The sequence below is a fragment of the Meleagris gallopavo genome, chromosome 1 (assembly GCF_905368555.1).
Source record: "Meleagris gallopavo chromosome 1, MGAL_WU_HG_1.1, whole genome shotgun sequence".
NCBI lineage: Eukaryota > Metazoa > Chordata > Aves > Galliformes > Phasianidae > Meleagris > Meleagris gallopavo.
In genome coordinates, this window is record NC_139404.1 from 552,728 (window position 1) to 564,718 (window position 11,991).

General features: G+C 55.7%; 1 protein-coding gene across 11 annotated transcripts; it reads left to right on the plus strand.

The window, feature by feature from the left end:
- Positions 1-20: 20 nt before the first annotated feature.
- On the plus strand, positions 21-11,991 carry RNF212B (ring finger protein 212B). Of its 11 annotated transcripts, none has more exons than XM_085238547.1 (13): positions 26-273; positions 617-669; positions 797-994; positions 1,070-1,185; positions 1,247-1,307; positions 1,932-1,957; positions 2,032-2,078; positions 2,155-2,197; positions 2,297-2,349; positions 2,636-2,672; positions 2,757-3,016; positions 3,085-3,222; positions 3,753-4,465. In XM_085238547.1, exons 1-11 carry the CDS (start codon positions 156-158, stop codon positions 2,881-2,883), a joined length of 879 nt encoding a protein of 292 aa, XP_085094673.1. In that variant the 5' UTR covers positions 26-155; the 3' UTR covers positions 2,884-3,016; positions 3,085-3,222; positions 3,753-4,465. The 11 variants fall into 11 exon arrangements, 8 of the variants coding, with proteins under 8 accessions (XP_085094788.1, XP_085094428.1, XP_085094726.1 ...); XM_085238443.1 differs by having other exon boundaries at positions 3,112-3,222; XM_085238495.1 differs by having other exon boundaries at positions 3,085-4,465.

Genomic DNA, 11,991 nt, shown 5'->3' on the forward strand with positions numbered 1-11,991 from the left:
CTTGGGAAGTCTCATTAATGGCATTAAAACCACCGCGCCACGCCGCATAACGCAGCCGGCGCTTCCCACGCCCGTAACGGCCGCTCCCGCTTTTCCCGCCCTTTTAACGGTTTCCCTCAGGCTCTTCCCGCCCCTCCCGGAGCTCCGCCCTCCCTATGGCGGCCCCCCCCGCCCGGGATTGGTTCCACTGCAATCGCTGCTACCGCCAGGAAGGCGCCCGCTTCTCCGTCACCAGCTGCGGGCACGTCCTGTGCGAGGCCTGCCTGGGTGCAGGTAGGGATCCCCGCAGAGCCCCTCGCAGAACGGAGCAGAAAGGAGATTCCAACTCCTGACCTACAGAACGACAGCAAAGGGCCCCCGGGCCTTCAGCGCCACACAGCGGTGGCGATGAGGGACTCCGTGTTCCTTCCCCACAGTTGGGGAACTTTTACCCTCACGAAAAGCCCGCCCTAATCTTTAGCCCACACACAACGGAGGCACGGAGAGGCCCACCTCTTTTAATAACCCCAGTTCCGCCCTGCCCCGATGGCTGCAAGCTGGGCTGTTCTGGGGGAGGTGAGGGTTGGGCCCTACCTACCGCCACGTGTGGGCCTTCAACCTCCTCCCCACACCACAGGGCCGTGCCCCATCTGTGCTGCTGCGTGCCGCCGCTTCCCCATCCCCGAGCAGGTGAGTGCCCCCAGACCATCATTTTGGTTACCCCCGGCACACCTGGAAGGGTCCACTTCAGTTCCCTTCTCCGCACACTCATAGGATGCCCTGTTGCACCTCCCTCTTCACTTACACACATCTGCAGGCTGCCATTTTGTCACACCCTTCCCCCCACAACCAGAGGCTGCCATTTTGTACCCCACTGGGCTGCCACTTTGAAGGCACCTGGCCATGTCGTCCTTCTCCATCCTCCCCCACCCTTCCCCACTTACAGCTGGAGGAGACACTCTTCTTAAAGAGCCCCGCCGCCATCGCCCGGCAGCGCTTGGCACACATCTCTCAGGTGAGCACAACCAGGGGGCTCCCCACCATCTGTAAACACACCCAAACACAGTGAACCCCAAGTTTCTCCCCTTAGGCCTGGCGCTTCCAGCAGGCACAGGTGGACCTGCTGCTTGCCTCCCACCGTGACACAGCGCGCCGGGCTGAGGCGGCTCTGCGGGACACCCGGCGGGCATTGGACTCCAAGCAGAGGTGAGTGCTGCTGCCTGGGGGTGCCCTGTGTCCAAACCCACCTCACTCAGGCTTCCCACAGGGAAGCAGAGACGCTGCGGAGGGAGAACGGGGAGCTGCGGAGGCACCTGCGGGAGGCTGAGGTCATCTTTTTTTCTTTGTTTGATGCTCACCCTTTCCTCACCACTTAAGCCTGCTTTTTCTCCTCAATTAACCTCCAATTTTTCTGTATTTAGCTCTCATTTTTTCCTCACTTAACCTCTGTCAATTTAGCTCTCCATTTTTTAGCTCCCTATTTTTCCTCTTTTAGAATCATAGAATCTTTTGGGTTGGAAGGGCCCTTCAAAGGTTACCTGGTCCCACGCCCTGCACTGAGCAGGGACACCCACAGCTCCATCAGTGCTCAGAGCCCCATCCCCTGCCCATGGGTGTCTGCAGTGATGGGGTACCACCACCCCTCTGCGCAACCTGTGCAGTGTCTCACCACCTTCACTGTAAAAACTTCCTTCTTATATCCAATCTAAATCTCTCCTCTTTTAGTTTGAAACAATTTCCTCTTGTCCTATCACAACAGATCCTGCTAAAGAATCTGTCCCCATCCTTATAGCCCCCTTCATACAGATTTAGATTTAAGCCCCCCTTTACCCATTCTACCCATTTTTCCCCATTTAACACTTTTACCAAATTAACCCTTCATTTCTGCCCCCTCTCCCCACTACTTCTCCTTATTTTACTCCAATTTTCCCCAATTTAACTCCTTCCCACAGGTCTCCCCTACCTGGCGGTCGAGCAGGTGAGCCCCAGGCATTACAATTTTGGGGAAAGGGAGAGGGTCCAACGATCAGCACCCCATATTTCTCCATGCAGGAGCAGCACTCCTCGGCCCATTGGCATCACTTCCCCAGCAACGACAGGTAGATCCCCCCTAATTTTACCCGTTTCCCCCCAATTTCAAGAGGAACTTTATTAAAAGGTCTCTGTCTGCTCCAGTCACCCCACAGCCTCGGCGGCAGCTCAGCGGGCAAGTGGTGAGGTGAGCAGGGCCCCCCAGATTGCCCTACTGCAGAAACGGGAGGAACACCCTCACATTTGTGTCTTTTCCCCTCCAATGTGCTCCCCCTCCATAATACAGCCGCTTGGCCTCACTGGAGTTCCCCTCGGCCAGCAGCACCCCGACGTGGCTGGGTGAGCCCCCAAACCTGCTGCACGTGCCGCCGCCTCTCCCAGCTGCGCCCACCGCCAGGCTCCCAAACCACATCCCTTTTGGCTGCACGCTACACCCCCCGCATTCCTACAGCCCGACCCTTTTATCCTGTGCCCGTAGCCGTGCCCCCTGCCCAAAGCCCCTCCCCTTCACACCCTGACCGCTACGCCCGCTCCCCAGCCACGCCCTCGGCTTCCCCACCCTCTCTTGATTCCACCCATTCCCAGCCTTGCCCCTCTCCTCTGACCCCGCCCTTCTGTCCCACAGCCCCATCTCCAGGCTCCACCCCCAATCAGGCCCACAGGTGAGTGGTGCAGGGTGGGACTGGGGATGTGCTTTCTGGGCAGCCGGGATGTCCCCGTGCCCACTAATGCCCCCATCTGCCCAGGGCTTCCCTGCTGGCTTCCCATACTCCGCTGTGGGGTCCTTTCACCACTCCGCCGCTGCCGGTCACCGTCCTGCCCGGTGAGCCCCAGCACTTTCTCTCCGCCGGCCTGCAGCCCCCCCGTGGCTGAGCCCGCCATGTCGTGGCCTCGACCAAGCTCGTACTGCAGCGCTGCCTTGTGCGGCTCAAAGAAGCGCCCTCTGGAGTGCTGGTGGAACCCCTGCGTTGTCCAGCAGTGTGGGATCCTCGCTGCCATTTTGGAGGTAGAGCGGCCATCTTGGAAGCAGATGCCTTTCCTAGATCCTCTGCCTCCCTGCCAAGACCCCACCAGTTCCTGTTGTCTTCCTATTCTTTGCAGTTCTGTGGGATGTTTTGGGGCTGCCAGAGGGGTTCGCTGCTCCCCCATGGTGCACCGCACCCCTCCAGGCCTGGCTTCCACCTCCTGCTTAGCATCACCATGCAGGCCAAGGTATGCTTGGAGCCAGGGAACCTTGTGGAGACAGAGCCTGGCTGGGGCCAGCCCAAAAACCTAATGCTGGGGATGCCAAGGCCCAATGGAAGCTCCCATTGGAGCTGTGCCCTGTGTGAGAGGACCCCCTGGTGGGAACCCCATGGCCCTATAGAAGCTTCTGAGCAGATTTTGCTCATGGGGATCCTTAGGTCCTATGGTGGGAACCTAAGGCTAGGTGTAGGACTCATGGTGGAAACCCACAGCTACAGAAAAGCTTCCAGAGGGCTAATTTCTGCTTGAAGAGGGACACCCACGGAAGGACCCCAAGGACATGTAGAGGTGTCATGGTACACTCAAGGCCATATAGGGACCCCCATGGAGCTGACCCTTACCCACCACATTCCCTCAGCCCTGTGCTGGGTGTCCAGCCCCAGACCCCTGCAGTTTGACCATGCTGTGTTATGGCGGTGGGATCGTGGCCACCTGCCCATAATCGTGGCCACATACGGCTGGTGGCCACCGCTCTGCTAACCTGTTTGTCCCTGCAGGGCTCTACTGTGCAGGCAGTGAGGGAACCCACGTGGCTGGCTGAGCTCTTGTGGTGGGCTTGGGCTCCACCTGCAGCACCCTGTGCTGAGGCCGCAGCTGGGGGCTCCCAGTGGAGGCTGCCTGAGGCCTGCTTTGCTGTGCCATCCTCCAGGAAACACGATGCGATGCCTCCTCGGGCTGCCGTGGTGCTGTGCAGTGTGGGGCAGCTGGCTGCACCACATCTCATCCAACAGTGTGGCTGAGCTGCAGGAGCTCTGTGGATCACAGCAAGTCCAGCCTGAGGCTCTGCGGGGATGGAGGGGTGAGGAGCTGCTCCAGAGGTTATTCTTGGTTGTGGAGGGGCTACTGCAGTCTGAATTGGGGGTGTTTTGGCACAAGGAGTCTCCTTAGTTAAGATGGTTTTGGGGCAAAGGGACTTTTTTCTTAAGATTGAGGTCTACATGGTTGCAGAGTGAGGTCAAGATAGAGACGACAGCAGTTGTGGGGTGAGTTATGGGGGCTACCTCAGTTGGGGAGGGTGGTGATAAAAGCCACCACACCTGAGGGCTGCCAGCTGTAGGTCCTTAATGAGCAGGGCCACGGTGCTGCTGTCTTGGGGTGCAGAGGCACCTCTACGGCCAGGAAGGTGGCAGCTGCCCTTGGACCGAGGGCTGTAGCTGTGGGTTGGGACACCTCCCTCCCTGCCAAGTGCATAAAGTTTCCTGATTCGTTACAGCTGATGTCTGTCATTGTTGGAGGTGGGACGTGCGGTTGGGTGCAGCTCCTGATAGCGGAGGGTGGGATGTGAGCGCACGGCCGTGGATGGCGCTGCCCCAGCATGCGAGCTGTTGGGGCTGGGGAGGTGAGAACGGCGCCGAGCAGCCAGCAGGTGCCCCGATTGCTCCGGGGCGTGTCGAGCCCAGCGCGGGGCTCTGCGTGACCTTCAGGTCCCAGCAGTGTTGTAGTCTACAGGGAGCCCTTGGAAGCCTCTCAGGAAGGCTCAGCGGGGCCTGGAGCAGAGGAGCGCGTTGCTCTGGTGGTGTCTGAGTGGCTGGGAGGCGGCTGCCCCGGGAAGGTCAACGAGGATGCTCTGGGTGGTGCCGGGAGGCCCTGAGGGGTTCGGGAGCTCCGCGGTATTTGGTTGCCTCCAGAAAACTTTAATCGCTACAAACTGCCAAATCCTCACTCGGCAGCCGAGCAAATGCAAAAACAGCTGCAACCCTTCTGTAAAGCAGCAGCTGCCCCGCAGCTCCTCCCTGACGAACGCCCCGAGGCCGGACTCAGCGCAGTGCAGGTTGGCACGTGCACTCAGCTCCAAGAGAGCGAGCGCCAGCGAGCAGCGGCCGCTCCACGCATCCCTTAAAAACGCAGCTCCGTCTGCCCGCAGCTCACAGCTCCCGCACCGAGCCCCGAGCTCAGACGAGCAGCGTACACCTTCCTGCTCCCGGAGCTCCAGCCGTTCCGGCGCGCTCTCGTCTCCGTCCCGGACTCGCGTGCCCGAGCGAACCCCGGAAACGGCCCGGTTCGGCTCCCACTGCTCCTGCGCGCCCAGCAGCGCTGAGCCCAACTGCACCGAACAGCGTAGCGCCGCGGCTTCCCGGCTTTATGCTGACTAGTCCAATCGCTACTGCGCATGCTCCAGCGTGCGCCTTTGTCGTCAGTCCTCCAAGCTCTATGGTCACCCATACGGGCAGGGAACGCACTGCCCAGTGCCACGTAGCGAGGGAGAGCGGAAAAGGTATGAGAATAGTCGTTATGCGTATGTCTGATACCGTACTGTGGGGCACGGCTACGAGCGCGCGCTGCTGTTCCTCACTCTGCTCCGCAGCGCAGTTTTGCATTCCCGCGTTTCTCTCACCCGGAGTACGGTGCCGGGTCACGTGGTGCCGGGTCACGTGGTGCCGGTGCTAATGGCGGCGGGAGCGTCCCGTGCCGAACGGCAACGGGCGCGGAGTGGGAAGGGGGGCAGAACGGGGCGATGGAGGGCGGAGCGCTGTCAGGTGGTGCTGCGCTGCAGTTACGGCCCAGGGTGTTGATTCGAAGAAGTAAATACACGATATGTTGTAGTAGCGCATTTTAGAAGTAGAGCTGTTGAATTGTTGCGCCATGGGGTCATTTCTTGCTGCAGCAGCTTTCAGGCGCTGTGAGGTTCTGGATGCGGCGCTGCAGGCTGCACAGCTGCTCTGTTCTAACGAGAGACCTTCACACGAAACAACAGTGAAACGGCACAAACAGCTCAGCCGGCATCACAGCGAGCCCCAGAAGGGCCTGCAACTGCCACACGGAGCTGAGCTGTTACTGCAGCAGGCAGCGTGGAGGTGCTGCTCCGCGTGCTGCTTGTCTGCCAACACCCCGCTATATGGCAGTAATATCATAGAATCACAGAGCAGCCTGGGTTGCAAAGGCCCACAGTGCTCATCTGGTTCCAAGCCCTGCTGTGTGCAGGTCGCCAACCAGCAGCCCAGGCTGCCCAGAGCCACATCCAGCCTGGCCTGGGATGCCTGCAGGGATGGGATGAGCATCCACAGCCTCCTTGGGCAACCTGTTCCAGTGCCTCACCACCCTCTGCATGAAAAACTTCCTCCTCACATCCAACCCAAACCTCCCCTGTCTCACTTTAAAGCCATTTCCCTTGTCCTATCACCACCCACCCTCACAAACAGCCGTTCCCCTCCTGTTTATCCGCTCCCTTCAAGCACTGAAGGCCACACTGAGGTCTCCTTGCAGCCTTCTCTTTTCCAAGCCAAACAATCCCAGTTCCCTCAACCTTTCCTCACAGCAGAGCTGCTCCAGCCCTCTGACCATCTCAGTGCCTCCTCTGGACCCGCTCCCAGAGCTCCATGTCCTTCCTGTGCTGGGTTCCCCAGCCCTGGACGCAGAGCTGCAGATGGGTCTCACAAGAGCCGAGCAGAGGGGGACGATCACCTCCCTGTCCCTGCTGCCACCCCTTTTTAATGCAGCCCGGAACACAGTCGGCCTTCCGGGCTGCGAGCGCATACTGCCGCCTCGTGTCCGGCTTGTCTTCCACAGGACCCCCAACTCCTTCTCCGCAGGGCAGCTCTCAAGGAGATCTTCCCCCAGTCTGTATCAATACCTGGACTTGCCCCAACCCAATGCAGCACCCTGCACTTGGCCTTGTTGAACATCATTAGGTTCTCAAAAGACAGGTGGCCACGCTGATCTCTATCCAAGGGCGAGCAGATATGCAGAAATAATGGCCGAGTGCTGAGTGAGCAAATGTTCTGATTTTGGTATCTATAAATTACAAGTAGTTGCATTCTCCTCCCAAGTGTGTGTCAGTGAAGGAAGTTCATCTTAGGATGAGTGAGGAAGAGCCCTGGATGAAGTCAGAGGCTGTCAATGGGGATGTCGTGGTGTGAAAGGACGCTGGGCAGTAGAAGAGATCATGGAATAGAAGACTGGAAACCTCATAAATCCCTGCCTGAGATAGGCGTGTGTATCTTAATTACCTCGCAGGTAATTGATATGTATTATCTCTGGAAGTATAATGAGTTCTGAATCGTGCCATCTTCGAAGTGCTAATGGTGGAAATATCCACAGTGCTTCACAGTGCTGCTAACAAAGAGCCCCTGCCTGAATGGTGGCAAAACTTTGCCGTTACGTTTCTCAGCTTCTTCCTTCAGTTTGGTGTCAGAATGAAGCTGTGAAGTGCTGCAGTGATTTCACCCAGAAGTTACCCCTGTACACCCACTGCAGTCGCAGCGTCAGCTCCGCTCACTCTGCATTTCATGAAGTTGTGTTTCACCAAGTTTTATCGACACGTGCGTTGGAGCGCTGCCAGCACCTCCGTTTTTGTGTGACAGACACAATGGTCCATTCAGAGCTCTATAAAAAAATACTTTGGACAGAGAAGCTCAAAGCAGTTCAGCACAAAACTGAAAGTACAGAAGTGAATAAAGGGAGGAGGCATTTTTTCACAGCTCTTTCAGTGTCTGCGATTCATTCAGACTCATTAAGCGGCGCTGATGGAAGACAGCACAGGTTGTGGCCAAACGAGAGGCACCGCTGCTGCAGGGAGTGTCATTCATTGGATTAAAATGCTGAGATGACATTCATTTGATACAACGCAGTGACAAAAAGCCTACCTGGTCTTGGAAGACTGCTTTGTGTTCCCTCAGCCATAGGGGAGAGTGGCAAACGCAGTCATTTCCGTGCTTTTGGCTGTGAGTTGCCCTCAGTCGCACGGCGGTTCTTCGCAGTGCTTGGAGCAATGTCCTCGCTTTGTGCTTTGCTGGCGGTGCTCTGGGCAGGAGAAGCTGCAGGGCTGCCCTGTTGTGCTTCTGGTGAGAAAGAAAGCCTCGATGTTCACATTGCAGCCTTTGGCATCTGGGATCCGTGGTTGGACTCGGCGATCTTTAAGGTCGTTTCCAACCTGAGCGACTGTGATTCTGTAATCCATTCCTGTGTCCTCGCGACCCTGACACACACGGGGGGAAGCCTCAGGTTGCTCCCTCCACAAGGATTGCTCACAAGAGCAGAACGTTGTTCTGAGGTTGGCACCCTCAGAGCAGCGCCCTCTGAACGCAGCAAACACCACGGATGCCTTTGAGTTGGAGGAAATGAGTGCATTTGCACAGTGAGAAGGGAGGTGCTGAGCACCCCTAAAGCTGGCCTCCAGTGTGCAGTGTACTTTTATCCAGAATTGTTGAAGTTTATCGCCTTCATTCTGTATTTTCTCCTAACAGATTTTGTTTTGAAAGGAACAGTCAGATGCTTTTCGGTGTCCTGAACTACTTTACAACTCGAGGTGGAAGTTGAAGACTCGGATCCAGTATCCCAGAGCTGATGCTGAACCCAGGAGTCCAGGCTCAGGAATTACTCCAAGATGAGGAGCTGCCGTTGGCCTTCAAGCAGGTAGGAGTTCGTTATTAATACAAATGTGCCTTTCCTTTCTTACTTTTTTTTTAGATCATGGTGGTGTGCAGTCTGAGTCGGCGTGTTGGAAAAGTGTTTTACAGTGCTGTCGGGTGACTTCAGCAGCAGAACACTGGGAGAAGCACGGGGGGAGGGCAGGGGGCAGAGCAGAGGGAGGGGACAGCCTGGAAAGCGGTAAGGAGCTCTGGGAGGACGCGGAGTGCCGCGCTGTGTAACTGGTGCGTCTGCGCGTGCGCTGCCGTGACTTGTTTGGGTCGGGCCGGCGGTCACTTCTGAGCTCCCGCGGTGGGAAGGGCTCGAGCAGGTGGTGCAGTCCGTGCAGACCTGTAGGATCCTTGGTAAGGACGGCCTGCAGCCCCCAGCTGGACAGGCTTCCTCCGTGTGCCCGGGCTGTGAGCTGTGCCGTGCCTGGCCGCGCTGCTCCGGCCCACAGCCCCCGCCTGCAGCTGCATCGTTGTTTCCTTCCGTCCCGCACGGAGCCCCGACGCTGCTCCCACCGTCCTCTGCCCACCCCCAAATTGCTAAAGAAGACGTTTGGCAGCGGGTCAGAGGAGTCCCAGCGCCCTGCTTTCCCTCTGCTCGCAGTTCTCTCCTCCTCGGCCCCACGGGGCTCCAGCCTGAGCGGTGGGAAGGTGTGGGGGAAAGGGAGCTGGCAGGAGGCGCTGCTGCAGCTGGCCGGGGAGGGGCTGCATGGCCCAGACCCCCGTGTGCTCTGTCCTGCTGCAGCAGGACCAGGGAAGGGCAGATGAGAAGCTGCAGCCGAGCCCGATGGACCTGCACAACTGCAAAAGGTAATCGGTGAGTTGGAATTGTAATTACTTCTCTTTGATTTGAAAAGTAAAGTAAGGTTTTGTCTTCTGTTTTCAGTCCCAGTGGCGTGGCTATAAGCAGAGGAAGGCATATCAAATCCGCCCGTGTTTCCCATGAGCACACAAGGGCCATGGAGTGAAGGCAGTAAAGGCTCCTTGGGGATTTTTTTTTTCTTTTTTGGTAAACATTTTGGGTAGCAACATCTATGGAAAAGTTTTGTCTGACCTATTTCTGGTTTATTTCCTACAGATTCAATCAGTAACCAGGCTGCATCAAACCAGAAGGTGTTACAGAGATCACCTGCAATGCTTCAGAGGCCACATAAGAGGCTGTTCAATGAATTCAGTATCTGACTTCTTACTCTTCCCTAAACCGAAGTGTCTGTTTTTGTTGCTGTTCTTCAGTCCTGGAGAAATGACGCTGTAGACATTCAAGCCTTTATCTGAGCAAACGAAGCATAAGAAGACAACAAAGCCCTCAGCGAGTATTGCTGAAAGAATAACACCAGTTATTGATGCGCTGAGTCTGTGTTTGCAGTAAAACTTCCAGCGTGATGGATGACATCAGGCAGTTCGAAGGTCAGTTGGGATGATGTTGGAAAAGCGGTGCCGAGAGCAGACAGCTGCTGAGGCTGAAGGGGAGCTCGATTCCTGATAGTATTCCTGCTGCTGAGAAACAGAACCACGGAGTGAGGCAGCGAAATAGAAAACTTGGGTTGGGGCTTGAAGCCCAGTGTAGAAAGAAAGGCGTTCTCAAGCACCTTCAGGACGCTGCCAGCTCTGATAGCAATCCCTGCCCACAGCAATTTGTCCTTCTGGGTTCTCAGCAAACCCAGGAATTCAGGGACAGGATGGAGAACTCGCTGCTCTAACAAATGGGATTTCCCTTCATCAGCCCCAGACGTACCTCGCTTCTGACTTTTCCACATGCAGGAAAGTGACCTCTCAGCTGCAAGTTTCCAGTGTTGTTTGTTTTGGAATGTTAACCGTGGGATCTGTCCCTCTGTCCCTCTCTGTTCTTTGCAGGAGTTGGTTTCTCACAGCGAAGAGCTTTCTAAGGAGAACAAGAAGCAGAAGGGAGGTTTGAAAGCTTTGAGCGAATAGGGGGAGAAAAGCTGGCAGTCTGTTGGCATCTGTTCTGCTTCCCTCAGGTATGCAGGGATTACCTTTGTTCTTCAGGGGTTAAGCCCTTTTTCTTTAGCCCCATACTTTGTCACTCGGGGAGGCACCGGTTTTGACCTGGTGCAACGCCTTCCTAAAATTCAGTTCTTTTGTCAGTTCCCAAAATCCAATCTCAGTTCTTTTCTTACAAGGAGTGCCAACAGGCTGTGAGCTCGGGCCTTACGGGCAGCGCTGGAGCTGACACAGAGGGCTCTGCATGCTCAGAAAGGAACGAGAAGGCTGAGAATCAGGTGCTGTTTGACGTTTTTACCGGCTGTCCTCCTCAAGGATCCTCCTCAGGCCTGTCCGTAGGCACGTTTGGTTGCTTTGGCTGGAGCTGAGCTTGGTGCTTATGGCTTCGGCCTCTGTGATACACAGCTGCACCATTGCTGCCTACAGCAGACGTACGTGTTGCTGGAGATGACTCCACGCCTTTTGTTTTTCTCAAAGTGTGAGGATGGTGTGTGCCCTCAAACGGGTCACGTCTGCAAGAAATTCCTTTTTTTCTTTTCTTCTTTTTTCCTCTTTTCCTTGGAGCAGTGGCTCAGGGAAATGTGGATGCTTTCTTCTCTGCTGCTGTGCTTCCCATAGCGGCATTCTAGGAATGGCTTCTGTCATGGTTGCTTTCTTGCTTATTTTAAATACTGAAGGGCACATACTGTTCTTTTTCTTCTACCTGCATAAAACTCCCTTTGTTTCCATTGTAGTTTTGAGTTGTGCTCTCGAATGGAATGTAGAGCTGGATCTGAACAGTTGCCAAAGAGGAGTCTGCAGGCAGACGGTGATGGATTTCCCAGATGGAGGTCATGAAGTTCCTTGCCTCCTGGTGAAGTGTTCTCGTATTATTCTTATATAGGGTTGTATCTGATTGCTGTACTGTGACTTTTATGACAAATCCATTCTCTGTTTCCCAGAGGCGATGCTGAGAAGCATGCCTCCTGATGACTTATGCATAACTCATGCTTTATATTAATTCTTCCCTTGGGCCAAAAGTAGACCAGATCCTTGAAGCCGTGCCTGGGAATCCCACTGCTATTGGAATGGTGCAGCCGTGGTGCCCCTGGTCAGAACGCCCTGCAGCAGATCCTGGCATTGGCTGTGAATGGAAGAACTCACGACAAATCGCTTGATATCAAAACCAATCCAGTGGATATTGACAAGCCTCGGGCGACCCGGACGAGATCTCAGCGTGGTGATGCCAGGTATGGAAGCTGTTCCTGCTATGGTTCTTCTAAGAGTTGCTCGACTGTTTTGTGTCGCTCTGTTAATTGTTCCAAGCCATCCTTGGCTTTGCTGCACACATCTGTCTGATTGAAACCAGTTTTTTTCATCACCTCAGACACTGGCTAAAAAAAAAGAATAATAATAATTAAAAAAATGCATGACAACATCA